The sequence below is a fragment of the Puma concolor genome, chromosome B1 (assembly GCF_028749965.1).
Source record: "Puma concolor isolate L17-30 chromosome B1, mPumCon1.1.hap2, whole genome shotgun sequence".
NCBI lineage: Eukaryota > Metazoa > Chordata > Mammalia > Carnivora > Felidae > Puma > Puma concolor.
The window spans coordinates 187,474,089-187,491,975 of record NC_141670.1 but is presented as its reverse complement, the minus strand read 5'-3'; the positions used below and the strand labels follow the sequence as shown (position 1 = coordinate 187,491,975).

Below are 17,887 nucleotides of genomic sequence, written 5' to 3'. Positions count from 1 at the left end.
CAGAGAGCGCATGCGCCTGGCCAGGGCCACACAGCCAGTGTCCTGTGCCTCCTGAACCAAGGGCTTTGTGAGGTCAGGCCTGGGTCCGACCCTCCCGGGAACCTCCCACGGCACAAGCCTACGGCAGCCACTTCAGAAATAACTCTGACTCGGAAGCCTCTTGAAAGAGGTCAAATGAGAAAGGCTGTAAGGGGGTAGGCCACTCAACAGTGAGCAAAGGCAGGAAGTGCAGACGGGGCAGAGGCAGGAAAGGGAGGGAGAGACGCTGAGCTGAGCGAGTATTGAGGTGGGAAGAGTGGAGCAGGGCTGAGCAGAGCAGGTAACAGGGGCGGGGGAGACGGGGGCAGGGCTGAGGCAGTGAGGGCAGCAGGAGGCACAGGGACGAGTGCCTAGAGTCAGACCCCCTGAATCCACTTCCCGCATTTGAGACTCTGGGCTGTGTGCTTGCCCCTACAAGGCCTCAGTTTCCTTATGTGCAATATGGGGGCAGGGATTCTTACCTGCCAAGCTTGATGGCAGGGACACACTGACAGTGTCGGTAGAAAGGCCCATCTCAGGGCTCGGCACATAGTGGGTGCTTCATCAACACGGAATCGAGGTCTGAGAAAGGACAGTCTACCTCCTCTGTCCTAGCCCCCACTGGGCTGTGTCTTGAGGAAGTGTCCATTTTAATGGTGTCTAAGATAACATGGCAGAGCTGTGACTCCACGGCCTTGCTGAGTGACCTTGGGGAAGTTATTTAACCTCCTCATTGTATGTTATCATTCGTACTCACTTAGAGTTGTGCGTACCACAAAGTGAGTGCGCAATACCTATTAACTTTTGGAGGTGTCCCTATCCCCATTCTGAGTGTACGGGAGGTGCATAATAAATGCTTCCCTGGCTTAGAAGTGTGGGAGGGCTGGCCTTGCCCGCCCCATGGCCCGCTCTGAAAACTGTGTGGGGAAGAAGTTGGGGGTCATCGTGTGATGCACACAGGTGCAGGGAGAAGGGGGAGAATCAGAAAGGAGGCCGCCTTTGCACCCTGACGGCAAGAAGCGGCCGACGGAGAGTGGGGACAAGTGTCAGCAGTGGATGCCCTCATCCGGAGTGGAGCATCCGGACGAACTGAGGCTTTAGGTTCCTGCCTGTCTTTGTAGCTCTGCGACCTGGAGCAAGAAACCTGAGCCTCAGGGTCCGCATCAGTAAAAGGAGGGTAACACCTATTTCATGAAGTTGCGGTAGAGACTAAGAGAGCCTAAGTGTGAGCACGGAGCCTCCTACAGAGTGAGCCCTGGGGAGTTTTACGCAGTAGCTCCGTGGGCGAGCCTCGTATACTGTGTAACAGTGACCCCGGAACCCCTGGGAAGAATGACAATGGCTGCTAGCCCCACCCCTCTGTCAACCCCCACCCCCACCCCCGCCCCAGATAGCAGCATCGCTGCAGCAAACAGTAAAGGCGCACAAAACTCAACCTGCAGATGTCTGGAGAAAGGGAATTGGCGGCAGTTACCGTCTGCTCCAGCAAAGGGCTCCAAGAACACCGCGCCATGCTCTCCATTACCAGGCAGACACATCCGGCTTCTCGCCCGCCTTCTGCTAACGTAAGCCCCGAAGGCTCCCAACACTCCTGCCCTGCCCGTAACCCGCGTCCCCCACCCGCACCCCCGAGTCTCAGAAACACCAGCATTCGCTGAAAACCGCAGGCTGTTTAAAGGGCAGACCCAAAAGTTTCCGTTTTTCATTAAAAAAATCCCAGAGAGAAAGAGAGCTGCCAAAATTAGACAGCATTTTACAAATCTAGCTTTTTAACGGTTCTATTTTCATTTGTTTTCCCAAAACATTGGTTTCATAATATTTTCTATATGCTGACTATCTGGCACCACACAGACTGTTAAATCATTGCAATTATAAATCTGATTCTTAATAGGAGAGTCCTTCTCCCCCTTACCTACGCAACACCCCCCCCCCACAAAAAAAAAGGAGGAGGAGGCAGAAGAGAAGGAGGAAGGAAAAGGAAGAAATGTCTGAAAGAAAATGATTGATGACTATGTGTAGGGGTGGAGGGCGGGCTCGAGGAATTTTAAGATCTTCTCCCATCCCCATTTTAATTCGTCTTTCATGAACGGCAAAAGCACATTCGTTATGCAAAGCTCTCCAACAATACACATACTGATATGACATCAATTTGCTGGTGGTAAAGTCTTCATGGCATTCTCTGCAAAACGTGCTGCCACTCCCATTCACATTGGATTGAGTTCATGATGTCAGTGGGATTCTCACAATTTAGGCCTTGCTCCCACTGGAATCAACAGATTTTTACATAGCTATTTATAGCCCTTGCAGAAAATAAATTATACATGATGCTGATCCTATTGGGAGAGAAACTGCACATTAATGCATTATTTCTCTTTGCTTTTCATCAGCCCAGAAATAGGGAAGCTAACAGGACAATTAGGATGCAAAATTCACTCCAAGGAATTTAGTGAATTATCCTCCTAACATGGGGAATCATGAATAGGTAACAGGGATTTTTGAGGCGGTTAAAAATAGACTTGAAGCAGAGGGTTATGGAAAGACTGTGATTAATCTAGAAGCTGAAACAGTCCGGCGGTGGTTCTGCCATGTTCATTACACCCAGGTGCCAGAACACAATGGTAACAGTATCTTCCTCTCCTTCCTCCACCTGAAGAATTTACTCCTTTCCTGAAAATCTGAGCTAAGAGAAAAAGCAATGCCCTCAGACGATGTGCTTCTTCCCTAAAATGCAGTGAGGATGCCATAATAGTACCAGGACTCTCAGATTTGGCTTTCCTTCCATCTGCCATCATCCTTGCACATTTCCCTTCCAGCCTTGAATAAAGCACCAAAGAATGAGCCTTGATATGAGCAGGAGATAGGAACCAAAAAACCCCCAAACAAAACAAAACAAAAAACCTCAGAATGTATTGACTTAGTCCTTACAAGGCACAAGGCAGGGACTATCCCTGGGGGTGGACACAACTTGGTTCCGCCATTTTTTCTTGATGGAGAAAACTATAAGCAAAAGCTCATTTGTTCATGAGTCTCAAAGGGATAAGACAGTAGCAAAGACAGAATCATCACTTCCCTGTTACCAGGGAGGACTGCCGACTATCTAAATCTTAGTAGGAAGCTTTTTAGCAAAGGCAAATATATATATGAGAGAGGATGCCCTAAAATGTGTTAGGGGGCTCATGCTGCATCATGGGTTCTGGGTTTAGGACCAAGGTTGGTTCCAAGCCCCGTCTATTCCTATGACAATTCTCAGAGCCCAGATCATTTCCATAACCGTCCCCAAGGCTCTAAGGTCAGAAATGATGTTCTCTCATATAAATTATTCCCTGTCCCCAGATCCTCGATACCCATGCTATTCCTCCCAGAGACTGGCAGAGTTTTCAGGCAGGTGTGAAGAGAACAATGGGAAAGCTGCTCACTTCACCTGGGGGTTCAGAGAACTCGCCAGAAAAACTGGAGAAGAGGCGAAAAGGAGCCCCGGTGAGCTGTAGTTTGGCATTTCACACCAAATGGCCTTGAATGCCACCTTTTGGTGCAAATGTCATTGACTATGACCTCTGATTTATTGCACTGCTCTACAATATAATAAATAACCTGCTAGTGGCCTCAGCTGGCAAAGGGCACCTGCCAATTACACAGCTGAATAGGCTCCTGTTCAACGACGGAAGACAAGGGCATCCCACAAGACTTGCGGTTTTCTTTCAAAAACACGTGAACTTGTAAAGTTCCTTATTTACAGAGATATCTGGAAACAGTTTTTACTTTATGAGTTCTTGTTTGTTTATTTGTTTGGAGGGCAGCAGTAGGGCTGGCCTAAACGTCACATTTTGTTCTCGGAGGGTTTTTTTTGCCTCTGAGTTTCTGTAACTATTTTCTGAGTTCTCATTCCTGCTGTTCCCACTGACATGCCTCGAGGCTTTGTAGATATCAACTCTCAGCCTAAATGTTTATTTTTGTAAGTTTGGTAAGCAGGTTTCATACTGTGGATTGATCTGTTTTCCTTTATAATCTGGTTTCAGAAGCTGGAGAAGACTCCACCTAAGCCTTTCATACGGAGGCACTCACCTGCTCTCTACAAGGTGTGACACTGGAGGCAGTTAGTATTTTAATTTTATCTCATAACCTGTAAAATGTATACATGGAAACCCCGAGGCAGGTCCTGGAAAAGTGCAAAATCAAACTTCCTTTACATTTTTCCTCAATGTGGGTTTTTTTCTTTAGATAACTACTTGTTCAAGTCTATTTCCATTTTGCCATTGGTTACAACACAGCCAGTTACCTCTTTTTTACAGGGAACTACGAAAGCAATGTGTGGACTTTAAAGTCTCATATTTATTAGCTGCACGTTCAGTAAACTTCCTATTATTCAATCAAGGGAACAGTGAAAACAGTCAATCAAGACAGCAGGAATGTGGCCCTCTCTGCACGGACTTTCCGTGAAACCTCATTTGCAAATGTTCTTATGCCCAACTTGCCAGTTCATAGTTTGGCCCTTAAAAAAAAAAAAAAAAAAAACCTTCAGAGAAATTTGAATTTTGTAAAGAATCACAATTCAAGCCAGGGCACTTAACAAAAAATCCTCCTGAACTGTTGAGATGTTTTCCTGACCACATCAGTTCATTTCCTTTAGAACGCTTAAATGTCACCTAAAATAATTTGGATAGAAAACGTTTACACCCACTTTTCTCTGGTTCCTGTGGATGATAGAAACGAAACACAAAGGGATTCCTCTCAGTAAGAGTCTTTCACGAGAGCGGTTCTGAATACCTGTGGTTGTGCATTCGTAGTCGAAGCTCGGCACATCATTTAGCGTTTTTTCCTGATATTCGGGGGGACCGATGCACAGGACGTCAGACACCGTGGAATTCGTCATCTTCAACCACAGATACAACCACTTGGCTTTGCAGTCACATTCAAATTTATTGCCCCTTAAGTCTCTAAAATCCAAAACAAAACACAAACACATACCTGGAGAAATGGACATGCCTGAAATGTTTCAGCAGGAATACGATGATTTAACATCCTGATCTATTTCATACCCCCCCCAAAAAAAGAGAAATTAAAAGAATGTTGTATTTAATGCATCCTATTTCTTGTGCGCATCACTGACTTTACTTAATGATCTTCAGTGCCCATGATTTTAACTGTAACTTACAGAGAGCTCTCGGAGCTGACATACCACTATTTCTCCAAACTCTCCTGAAACGGTCACCATGCCAGGCTGGAAATGGGGGAGGGTAGACAGAAGAACGTTCCCCCCTCCCCCCACAGATGCAGACTCTCACAAAGCCAGGACATTACAGGAAGGTAGCGTTCACGAACACAATCGAAACATTAAGATCTTGTGGAACAACGTCCGGTAAGAAGTGCCAAACACTAGAAGATACAGCAGAGGGATACGCTACCTTGGAAAAGGAAACCTCACGCCTGGCGAGCTTAATTTGCCAATGACCTAACGCTACTAAGTGTATTCCAACATGGCAAGACCTAACACAATACCAACTATATATTGTTTCCCACCATGCACTCTTTGTCACTGATTTCTTTTTTTTAAATGTTTATTTATTTTGAGAGAGAGACAGAGACAGAGACAGAGGGAAAATGCATGGGGGAGGGACAGAGAGACAGAGGAAGAGAGAATCCCAAGCGGACTCCACGCTCCTTTCAGGGGCTTGAGCTCATGACCACATGCAGGACGTGAGCCTCCATGAAGAGTCAAATGCTCAACTGACGGAGCCACCTGGGCGCCCCTGTCACGAATTTCTGACTGCAACATAAAAGAAATGCAGTGAGGGGGAGAGGGGGCATTAAAGACATGGTTAACTTGGACACAATGACACGTGATTAACTTGGACACAAGCATTTTCCTTACTCACAGTTCAATCAGAGAGTCTAAATCACTGAAGACATCCCTTGGGAGTGCTTTTATGTGGTTATTGGCCAGAGAACTAGAATAAGAAAATCATATGTTAATGTGGTTATTATCCTCAGGCCCTGTCGCTCCAAAGCCCCTGAAACAAAGCTAATGCTTTAAAACAGAGCTCTCTCTAAACCTCTTCAGCACAACATGGCTCAATTTCTGGCTTTGCTCATTGATACTGAGATAAAGAAATAAGTTTTGTGACACAAAGACAGCATGATAGATGCTGGAGTACAATGTACTTTTTGCTTTGTTTTTAAAAGAAGCTCTTTGGGGCGCCTGGGTGGCGCAGTCGGTTAAGCGTCCGACTTCAGCCAGGTCACGATCTCGCGGTCCGTGAGTTCGAGCCCCACGTCGGGCTCTGGGCTGATGGCTCAGAGCCTGGAGCCTGTTTCCGATTCTGTGTCTCCCTCTCTCTCTGCACCTCGCCCGTTCATGCTCTGTCTCTCTCTGTCCCAAAAATAAATAAACGTTGAAAAAAAAATTAAAAAAAAAAAAAAAAAAAAAGCTCTTTATATATACATTTGTCAAATGTTGGATGGCATCTTATATTTCTCAGAATAAAAGCCAAAGTCCCTTTGATGTCATGCAAGACTATTGTCTATAGTTACCCCCACTCCCACTTAACTGTGAGACTGGATCTCTGACTACTCGAATACCCACGCTGGCCCCTTTGCTATTCAAATGGATAAGGCACTCTCCCACCCTGAGGCCCCTGAACTTGTGATTCATCTGCCTGAACGATCTTCCTGTGGGTACCCACACAGATCACGCCATCATCCCTTTTAGGTCTGTCCTCACTGATCACCACTTCCCTGACCTCTACCAGCTCCCTTCCCTGCTCGGTTGACCTTCACCGCACGACTGTCGCTTCGTGTACCACATATTTTAATTCTCTGTTTATGGCTGTGTATTCTCCCCAGACATAAGCAACACGAGGGCAGAGATTGTGTTTGTCCACATCTGTATCACGGCATCCAAGCAGTGCCTGGCACATAGTAGGTACTCAGGAAGCCTTTACTGAGTGAGTGAATGAATGAATGAATGAAGCACTGAGGTGAGAATGATCAAAGAAAAGATGTACAGTCTTGTCCAAGAAGTTTCCTCGCAATCCATCTACGCAAATTCTATTACTTGTGAGTCTAAGAAAGGATTCAGTAAATACTCTTTTGCACAAAGACTCTCAGCTCTAACCCCATGATAATATAAAATTTCAACGGACTACAGTGTTTAGGGAGCAACCGATTGTGATCGGTTTCTTCTCTCATTAGCGAAGGTTGACCAGAAAGCATTTTGCATTGCTCTTAGTTTTGAAGATCTAAAATGTCCTAGTCTGTTCCTCATCTCCAGGAAGAATGACTACCATCAACGCTTTTTCTGATGATTCAGGATCATGCAGTGCCCTGTCATCATCCTGCTGAAGATGAATGTCCGTGGTGCTGGGCTGTTGACGTAGAAAGATGCTGGGTGTTGAAAAGATGTACATCGAGCCTGTGCTTCTCCCCAGGGCATCGTGCTCTAACGTGAGTCAGCCAAGAGACTGATGCCTGCTTTTGTTTTCTTTTATTTATTTATTTTTTTTTAATTTCTTTTTCAACGTTTATTTATTTTTGGGACAGAGAGAGACAGAGCATGAACGGGCGAGGGGCAGAGAGAGAGGGAGACACAGAATCGGAAACAGGCTCCAGGCTCTGAGCCATCAGCCCAGAGCCCGACGCGGGGCTCGAACTCACGGACCGCGAGATCGTGACCTGGCTGAAGTCGGACGCTTAACCGACTGCGCCACCCAGGCGCCCCACTTTTGTTTTCTTTTATTCACGTGAGTGCAAACAGCAAGACATATAAATGATAAACACGTACGCGATTCAGCACCAACCCCTTTAAAACATATATATGAAATTAGCCTTGTGTGCATCACAGTGACCCAGCGGCTCGCAGAGAAAGCTTCGAGCCCATGTGTAACCCAAACATTCTTGCTGCAATATACCAAGAGAATATGGGGAAACCTGAACATTTCACAATTATGTCCCTTCCTGCCTACGTAACCACAAATGGATTAAAATGCAATTTCATGTATTATTTTACCTTTCTTTCCTACATGATTTAGGGGTACATTTCTAAAGATGTTGGAAAACAGGCTGAATAGATAATCAGGCTGAACATTGTCGGGCAGTAGCTTTCTGAAATTAAAAAAAAAAAGAAGGTGCTTGTTTTGCTTTTTTACTGGCTGATGGTCACTTTTTCTGGAAAGCCCCAAAAATTCTTTTAGCTAATTAAAGGTGAATTATTTAGCTAGACATTTTTAGCTAATTGAAATGTACTGTACCCAAGTGATAAGAATATATGGCAAGTTCGAAGCCCAAAAATGTAGAATGTTTAGCAACCTTTCCAAGCATTCAATTTCAGAAAGCCAAATTATTTAGATGGACTATCCACTCCAGTCACACTAAGTGCATACCATCTCCCTTTCCATTTCATTTTGCCTACAAATTTATGGCACTTACTTCATTTCTGAAACTACTTAACAGCAACCTGTCCCCTGGGCTTTGCAGGACTGCTGAAAAATAAATGTCCTAGATCTTAGTTACAGATTGGTACTGCTTCTTCAATGCTTTGAAACCTGATCTATGTTTCTTGAGAACAAGAAGGTGAGTCTGTAGGTGCTGGAAAAACTCATAAAAAGATACAAACCAGATACTTAAGCAAATTCCATCTAGTGACTTCCTTGAGCATAGGAGTGAGTTTTGGAGAAGCGGTGTGCAAACCTCCTTGCTTTAGAAGTTGACAAAAACTGGGGGCAGGTGGGAGGACTGGTCCATTCTTTCAACAAAGTATTAAATGCTTTAACTCCTACCTACGTCTCCAACCTACGGAGTCAGCTTTAGAAGTCACCTGACTTGCCCAGAGGCAGAGTATATGTGGAAAATCCAGCTCAGTAAGGAACCCATTGATCAACCAGGGAATCACACCAGGGATCGACCAGGGATGTGCTGCTAGCTTTCAGCCCTGTGCTAGACGCTGGGAGAAGAGCAGGGCTAATGAAAGATCTGCGTGGGCCCTGTCCTCAGGGAGCTTTCAATGCAGCTGGGGAGATAAAACTGACATCACGAAACAGTACCAACCAGTACGGCCAGGGCTACTTACAGGGTTGGGTATGTGCAACCAAGAAGGAGGTTACAGAGGGGAGATCAAGAACGGCTCCGTGGGGGAGAGAGAACTTAATCTGGACTTTGAAGGAAGAGCAGATTACAGGAGGTCTAAGGTAGAAAATACAACATCCTAGGCAATGGACAGGATGTGAGCAAAAGCCCAGGAATGGGATGGGTTGGGTGCACACCGGGGTCCACGGAGAGATCAGTGTTCTGAGGACATTTCAGGACATGAGGTTGGAGAGCTGGGGAGTGCCAGGCTCCATAGGCTTGACTGTAGAATGGCAGCATGCACTGGGACGGGCACCTGAATGCATCAGAAGTACGCCGGACCCAAGCAAAGGGCTCTTCGTCACACAGAATAGAAGGTGCCTCTCAACACACATGCACACATTTTATACACATGTGGTTGCGTGCACAAATAACCACTGCGTGCGCACAGTTACGTGCACACGCAGCATGTACACCCATCTACCCGCATAGAAGTCCGTGCATCTCTGAGCAAACCTGTGCCAAGATCTGCAAATACACGTGCACATTGCTGCATGGTCACGCCTGTTTTCAGACCAAGGACCCGTAGTCAATGGGTCAAAGGAAAGCTGACACCTGGGCTAACTCAGTCACGTGGCTTTTTGCTTACGTTCGTGATCTGGCCAGAGCTTCTGCTCGAAAGCAAAGCCTCTCATTCCTGACTTCTGGGAACCAGATCAATCTGGTCACAGCTGTTCCTCTCCAGACACCCACAGCTGTCTTCTTAGCAGACCCTGTCTGGCCACTCAAACTGCCAAGGGTACTCAGCAGTCCATGGAGAAAATGGAGACTTCTTAATGAGTGCAGGGGGGCCGTGCTGTTGCTGTTGACCATGATAATGACGGCAGCTCCAAGCACACTTTGCACGTTTACTACGGCTAATGGGCTGGATGCTTTGCAAGCGAGCATTAACCCACTCTATGCAGCAATCCCGTGGGGTCAGTATAATCACCCCCACCTCCAGGATGAAGAAACTGTGGTCCACAAAGGCTAGGCAACGTTAATAAATGGTGGCCTTGAGATTTGGACCCAAGTCTATGTGACTCCAAATCCATGACCTGAACCTCTACAGGAATGTGGGGATTTGGTGTCTGGGTTCCATCTGAAAACAAAACAAAACAACAGCAGCAACAACAAAATGAGGCTTTTACAGAAAGAAGGAAAACCTGGGGCAATAATGACAACATGAGGCTGACACTCTCCAGGATCGGTGGTGCCGATCCAGACGTTTGGACCTCCTGCACTCCTCCCTTATCCGCTTACTTTAGGAGGTTTATTTAACTCAGACAGGGCTTCTGCTTGGTAGGATTCCAGAATCAAGTGCTCGTCGAGCCTGCTGACTGACACCTTTGCCTGTATCAGGGCTTGCGGTAAATGATCATCTCTTTCGATGTGTTTCGGTCAGGGTTGCACCTGCTGAAGGCACTATCACCCCTGCCCAACACCCCTATTCAGAATCTTCCTAATCTCCCAATTTTCTTTTTATCACAGAGATGAGACATGTTATCTTACTCAATCACAAAGTATCTATCATGCACACAGGACCTGATTCCTGGCTAATAAATGGTTCTTACCAAGAAAACGACTATTTTTACATTTTCATGAACACAGCTGCAATTTTTTTCCAGTTTTCTAAACATGCCAAGTATGTGTACTTGCCTCATTCTGATATGGCAATTCAAATCAATTTGTGTTTAACTTTTTTTCCTCCAGAAAGCTATTAAAGAAGCCAGAGAGCTTAGCTTAAGCTGCAGATTAATCCAACATAAAAGAAAAAGCTATTTGCATTCAAATTAGAGGAACCACAAAAACGTCTCTATTCCATTTCATCCAAATTTTGATCCTGCATTCATTCTTCAGTGAGTTAACTGAAGCCTCAGTTCCCAAATCTGTAAAATGGAGATTCACAAAGGTAACGAAGAGAAGGCTCACCAGGCACGCAGGCACACAGCAGGTGTGTTATACGTGATAGTGTCCTTCCTACCTTCTTCATCACTGGACAGAGGGCCCTCGCGGCTCCTCGTTTCACATGCTGTCATGTGGCCCATAACGGCAATTCAGGGTAACGGAAAAGATAATTAAGCTGAGTGCATGAGTAACCACACTGGACTGCTGTCTGATCAACAATACAAAACACTTCGGGCAACCTGGAACTTAGTTTCCTTGAGAGAATGTTACAATATGGACAAAACAGTCAAGAAAGAACAAGCATCTCGCAACACGTTTCATAGGACTTACAGGTGAGTCAGGTCACGAAGGCCACGAAAGGCATTTCTTGAAATGGTTTCTATCTTGTTCCCTTCAATGAACCTAAAGAGAACAGCAGTATCATTCCACCAAATTTTCTCCACTTAATCTCTCTAAACGATATTCAAAATGAATTCTTTTTTAAGTGGAGTACGTTCACTTTTATTATTTTTTTAATGTTTATTTATTCTAGAGTGAGAAAGAATGTGTGAGTGGAGAGCGGGGAGGGGCAGAGAGAGAGAGGGAGACACAGAATCTGAAGCAGGCTTCAGGCTAGCAGCACAGAGCTGGACGTGGGGCTCGAACTCGTGAACCAAGAGAGCGTGACCTGAGCCGAAGTCGGATGCTTAACTGACTGCGCCACCCAGCTGCCCCCAAAACAAATTCTAAAAGCACTTATGAATTTAAAACATTCATCTCTGAAAAACACAAATAAATAAATAAAAGTAAATAAAACATTCATGTTTTATAAATAAATAAATAGATAAATAAATAAATAAATAAATAAAGCAATCCTTCTCTGAAGGATTAGGTCAGCTACACCAGATTCCAAGTGGGAGCCAGGTTTGTGTGCAAGAATGCGTCCACACGAGTGTGTGTCCTACGCTCGTTCCGGAAGCAGCATGGAAGTCCTCACATTCAGAGCTGGCAACATGGCTGGGGGGGTGGGGGGAGACATCTTGGGGGGAAAGATGAGAAAAAAGCCCAATACAAAGGCAAGAAATTCTTCCATCTCTGCAAGGCTGGAAAGCTTCCAGACATTCTCCCCACTCAAACCCTCTTAGAGTTTACAGCGCCTGGCTATTAACACTCTTGTTAATATCCTTGTCTCTTGAGGGGAGCCCATTGTTTTACGTCTCTGCGTTAAAATTTTTGCTGGGGGAGAATTCCAGTAAGCTCGGCTTCAGGCAAACTCGAGTTCAGCATGTCCCATACAGCCTAATCTCTGAGCAAATGGGTAACAAGGCAGGAATTCTCTCAAGATCTCTAAGCCACTAGGAAATAGGAAACATAATGAAGTTGAGGATGGGCCAAACTTCTTGCTCTGTGCTAAAATGGCTTAGGGCTTGCACACAGGCCCTTGCAATAATAACCCGGACTGTGCTTTGAAGTCTTCATGGGAAATACATAAAGCGAATGCACTGTGACTATTCCCTAGGACCACAGAGAACTAAATTTCAGTTTATGGCATCCCATTACATCAAATGTAAGAGGGTCTTTGATGAGATGGTCCAAGGGAGAGGCTTTGCAACACGATGCCATTAGTTGGTAAAATAGTTCTTGATTCTTATACTGACCTTTATTTGATGTCTTATTTGTTTTAAATCAGGGGTCTCTTGAGTACGAGAATTCGGTATAGGCTGATAAGCGGACTTCCCCCTCAGTAACCTTGGCAGTAAGATGAACTGCTCACAAGAGAAAACTGAGAGCTTTACATGTGCTACCCCCATCAGCTGTTCAAGTGCTTTGACAGAACGTAGTTAGGCTTAGCACTTCAGTCATAACCCGCTTTCCATATTCTGTATACTATCAGGCTGCTATGAAAGTTTACATATCATGTGTATTCTGGAGAAAGAATTCCTTCAGAGACACCTTTCCTAAGGACATAAAATCAGCAGAGTTTTCTTAGACCCACAATGCGTTTAGAATTCAAACATCTACCTGTTAACCTCAGATAAGAAAGCGGAGACCAGCCTTTAAAAATCCCTCTGAATGCTGAATAAGGAAATCCCATCTGATAGCAGGACTAATATTATTACAAAGCTACAAAAGGCAAGGATGGAAGCATTTAAAAGGCGAAAAGACATGAAAGGGGGGAAAGGCAAATCAGAAAAGAAACCGGGAAACAAAATCACAACAAGGGCAAAGCTCTCTGCCAGGGGGAACAACCTGCACGTCCAAAAAGAAAACAAAACCTCTTCTTTTAAAGAGGAAAAAAATACAATTAGACTCTCATCAGCAGCTCATGGGAGATACTGCGAAAGGGAAATAGGATAGCCAAATTCAAAACGTGAAGTTATATCCCCATATAGGGAGACTTTATTTAAAAATAAATAACCCTCAGAAGCCTTCAGCTTTATTTCTGGCCGATCAGCAAATCCATGCCTAGTTATGAGAGGTAAAAATATCCAACGCAATTTCCAATTGTGCTTAGTCCATGCCAAATTAAATGTCAGCAGAGAATGAGTGAATATCTTTCCTCCTTTGTTTGCTTTCACCCACTTTGTCTCCAACCTCCTCCTGTCCCAGCATGTTTATACACAAGTAAACTATAAAAGGTCAGGGCTGAAAAGAGAGTGGGGTGTCCTCCATTTTGTCCGCCCCTAAGCTCTCTAAGAGATGCTGTTCCTGCTTGGACAGCAATAGAATGATTCGATGGACATACCCAACGCTCAGCAAACAGACAAAGCCCAAAACTTACAGGTATTCGAGATGAAACAGTCCAGCAAAAGCATCATCCCGGATGGCTGTAAATGAGTTAGAATTCAGCAATCTGAAAACACAGAACAGATTTCAATGCAGAGATTTATACCTGGAACCACACAGTGAAGCCCCTTTCTGTTTTCTTTCGCCACATTCTGATCCACGGCAAAAACGGGCTCTTTGCAGCCCAAGCCTGGCTCCATAGGTGCACAGCCCAACTCGCAGATGCCGGCAGGCAATCGCAAGTGGAGTCCTTTTGGCTAGATTTTTGGGTCACCCCACTGCTCCACCCCACCCCCCGTGGGTCTCAGTAAATTCTCTCAAAACATGCCAACGCTCAGCACAACTAAATGGCCAGCCAATGCTTTGCCATGCCTGAGCCACCATGGAATCAGAGATCTAAAAGGACCTAACCCAACTCTGTTTTCAGAGAAATGTGTGCCCAGAGAAGTGACTTGACCAAAGTCACACAGCTGAGACCACAAAAATTAAAACTGAAAAAACTAAAACTCCTTTCTACCATATTATACATTCCCATGAGAAATAAAAAAAAAAAAAAAAAAAAAAAAGTTTAAGAAATCTTCAGAAGTCTCTTTATCAGCACATAGTTTCCTATTAGTCACCACGTAAGCTTCTTTGGTAAAAGTTCACAGAATCTATATCGTCACCACTTGAGTCTATTTGGTGAAATGCCTGAAATTGTGTCTCCCGCATATGGAAAGTATATTTTAATAGAACCACAATTTCCAAAAAGTGACAGCTTTTAAAATGTTAAGTACGAGGTCAGAAGCAGGTCCATAATATTTCAAGAACAGAACTATCCACGTTAACTTTATTTAGGATGAGAAGTGATCCATCCCTCACATGTTTTCTGGAATACGTTGCTTGATTTTAACATCCTCTCAAATTTAAGAAACAGAATAAACAGAACGAGCTATGTGCTCATGACTTTGCCTATCACTGACTTGCTTTTGAAAACTGCTTTTTGGACATTTCTTTTCATCAGCAAACAATAACGGGACTGGGATGCCAGGCATGACATGAGCTCTCGCCAAGAGTGGCTGGATACAGAGCAGTTACAAGTGTGGGTTAGAAAGCGGCTGGGATTTTGGACAAGTTACTTAACTCCTCTGAGCCTTAATTTTCTCATCTGTCAAATGGGGAGCTAAAAATACTCTCTTTGTAGGGCTGATCAGATGATCAGATAACATTTTCCATATAAATGGATAGTATGCTGCCTGATAGCTTATATCCTCAGTCAATGAAAAATACTTCTATTTCCAGAGCCAACAGCGAGAGTGTAAAAGGCAGGTTTTCTTTTAAAGTGAGGTGTTTGGAAAACGCTTCATTTAGGTGAAATTTGGGTCATCATTCAATGTCATCACGTCTCCTGTTGCCAAACACGGGTGTTGGGATCTATGATAAGTCCTGGAGGAAAACATGGGCCAAAAGGAGACACTGAGCAAAGAGCCTGAGATTCAGTCAGGTGGGGACACCACAGGGGAAGCTAACACTGAGATTTATTGGGGGTATTTAAGGAAGGACTGATACCAAAGGGGCAGGGATGGTTCCTCCCAGGTCTATACCTCCGGGGGCCCCATTTTCAGAGAGAACATCCCATACTCACAGCAGCTGCAGGGAAGGCAGGTGGGAAAACATTCGGTCCTTGATTTCGGAAAACGTTCCATTTACCAGGCTCCTGCGGGCAAAAGAGAAGCAAAACAAGGCCTAGGTCTCTTTCAGAAGTGATCGCAGGATGGGCAACCGGCCATATTCTCCACCTGTATTTCAAACTCCTCCACTCAAAAATGAGGCTTAAAATCGTCAACCAGCGGGGGCTTCTCAGGGATAGAAATGAGAAGAGTCAAGCCATTTTCCAACGAACTGGATCAATATGAAAACTAGTCTGAATAATAGAAGCCTTTACCATCAGTCTAGCTCCTTCCACAGACATTATCTCAGCAAGTTTAAATCAATCCCCTCCCTTCCTTCTCTGAACTACAGGAGGCCCTGGCTGAAAATGGATAATTACTTCACCTCTGCCCAGGATTCTGTTTGTGTAGACACAGCATTAACGTTGGCCGGGGAAACTCCGGGGAAGGTTTAAGCATTCCCCTTGGGAACACATCTCTGAAAGACACTCAGAGCACCTCTGGTTAAATGCACTGTGAAAGCCTTGGGGAAAAACCCAAGAGACACCTGAACTGGAATGTGCGGTAGGAGGCAATGCCATCTGCCAGACATAATGGTCAAGGCGGGGGCAAGCGGCTTGACTGTTTGTGCCACCAGGTCCCCTATCCTTTCTGGCCACAGCAGGACCTCAATACATTATTTCAACATTACTTCAGTTAACATGCAGAGCAATTAAGCAGCTGCCGTTCTAAAGCATTTAACAAGGGGAATTCTAATTTCTGGAATCCTCCCTGTCACTTGACTTAGCAACATTAGGAATCAAAAAGGCTCTCGGTTCCTGCTGGCCAGACCCTCCGGAGTTTCTGTAAATGCAAATGAGAATCCCTTCAGCCCTGCACCTTGCCTGGGGTGGGAGGCAGGGGAGTGCAGTAAGAAGGACATGAAGAACTTCACCCCCGGGACTCCCTGCCTCTGTGTTTGGGTGGGCATCACCCCAGCACCTTGGCCTGGAAGGAGGAAGTTCTTTCCGCAGGAAACCTTTCCCAGCAGTAAAGATATAGCCCAACAGCCCCTTCCACTGTCAATGGGACCTGGCTGTGGGGCTTTCGGGGCTGTGTGAGGGCAGGTTGGAGGCATCACTTAGCAGGTGAAGAAATAAGGTGGGGCCCTTCCCGTTAATTCCTCCAAGGCTGAAAAAGCGGCCAACTTAATGTGTGCTAGGGAAGAGGGGGCAAGAAGCCCTTGTGAACTCAGGGCAAGAAATCTTCCGGCACTTGGCCACTGGCCTGGGTGCCCTAGGCTCTGCCCAGCGAAGTGCTCCCCTCTTCAGGGCCTCATGAGGTGGCCCCCCACTTCCTGAGGCTGCATGCCTGTGCTCGGGTCCCTCCGGACCTGCGGTGTGGACCGGTCGGGAGGAGGCCACGGTGTAAACCACCGCCCCAGGCGCGAGGTGGGACAGTGAGGCCTCATCGCTCCCCTGTTTACACTCACTCCAGTCAGGCTCGCTCCCCTGTTTACACTCACTCCAGTCAGGCTCGGGGGCACATTCCTGCCCCTACACAACCACCCCTCCCCCCTCCACATGCTCTCAAACTTTAACGCACCCCAGAATCACCTGGGACGCCACATGCAGACTCCAAGTGGAGCCAAGGTTCCACTCCTGAGACCCTGCTTCATTCAACGCGGGCCCGGAAATCTGCATTGGCACGAGCTCCCCCAGGTGGGTCTGATGCAGCTGGCCCGCGGGCCACACTTTAAGAAACACTGCCACAGGGGGCTGGGCTGGGCTCCCAGGCTCTGGGTCTCGGGCTCCCTCCACCCTCCCCTGGGCCCGAGACTCCACCCACGTCCCACAGCGCGCCCCCACCCAAGCGCGGAGAAAGAGGCCGGGAAGCGGGGTCGCGGTCGCGCTGTCCCAGCGCCGGAGGCAACTCCCCGGCGGCGGCGGGCGCAGGGTGGGGCGGGGACTGGAGGGGTCCCACTCACTCACAGGGAGCTGATGTCGCCCGGCACGATCCTGGGCACCCAGGAAGAGCCCACGCAGATGATGGACTCCTTGGTACAGCTGCAAGTGGCGGGGCAGCGCGCCAGCCGCCTCACCTGCGCGCCCGGCGGGATCAGGCACGCGGCGCTCAGCAGCAGCAGCAGCCCCGGCGCCCCGCCGCCGCCGCCGCCGCCGCCCCGCCGCAGCGCCATGCCGGGTCCCCGCCGCCCGCTCCCCGCCCCGGCGCCCACCGCCGCGGCCGCCGCCGCCGCCGCCGCGCCGCGCGCTCGGACCCTGCGCCGCTGCAGACGCGGGCGCCGCTCGCTGCTCCGCCGCCGCCGCTGCTGGCGAGGACGAGGGCGCCGCGGGTGTGGGAGGCCGAGCCGCAGCCGAGCAGCATGCTGGCCGCCACCCCCACTCGCGCCCCCCCACCCGAGCCCGGGCTCGCTGGGCGGCCGCCGCCGCTGCGCCCGCCGCACTCGCGCC

At 47.1% G+C, this 17,887-nt stretch overlaps 1 protein-coding gene across 2 annotated transcripts in view; it reads right to left on the bottom strand.

The window, feature by feature from the left end:
- LGI2 (leucine rich repeat LGI family member 2) overlaps window positions 1–17,628 on the bottom strand; it is a 31,872-nt gene extending 14,244 nt beyond the window's left edge. Inside the window, exons 1-6 of one of the 2 annotated variants that reach the window (XM_025922107.2) lie at window positions 17,408–17,628; window positions 15,413–15,484; window positions 13,784–13,855; window positions 11,353–11,424; window positions 5,892–5,963; window positions 4,783–4,952 (exon numbers count right to left, since the gene is read on the bottom strand). In XM_025922107.2, coding sequence (XP_025777892.2) covers window positions 4,783–4,952; window positions 5,892–5,963; window positions 11,353–11,424; window positions 13,784–13,855; window positions 15,413–15,484; window positions 17,408–17,613 — 664 coding nt within the window. In that variant the 5' untranslated portion in view covers window positions 17,614–17,628. Of the gene's footprint in view, window positions 1–4,782; window positions 4,953–5,891; window positions 5,964–11,352; window positions 11,425–13,783; window positions 13,856–15,412; window positions 15,485–17,032; window positions 17,062–17,407 lie in introns of those variants that run through there. The other variant, XM_086705313.1, reaches the window with a different exon arrangement.
- Between the last annotated feature and the right edge of the window lie 259 nt (window positions 17,629–17,887).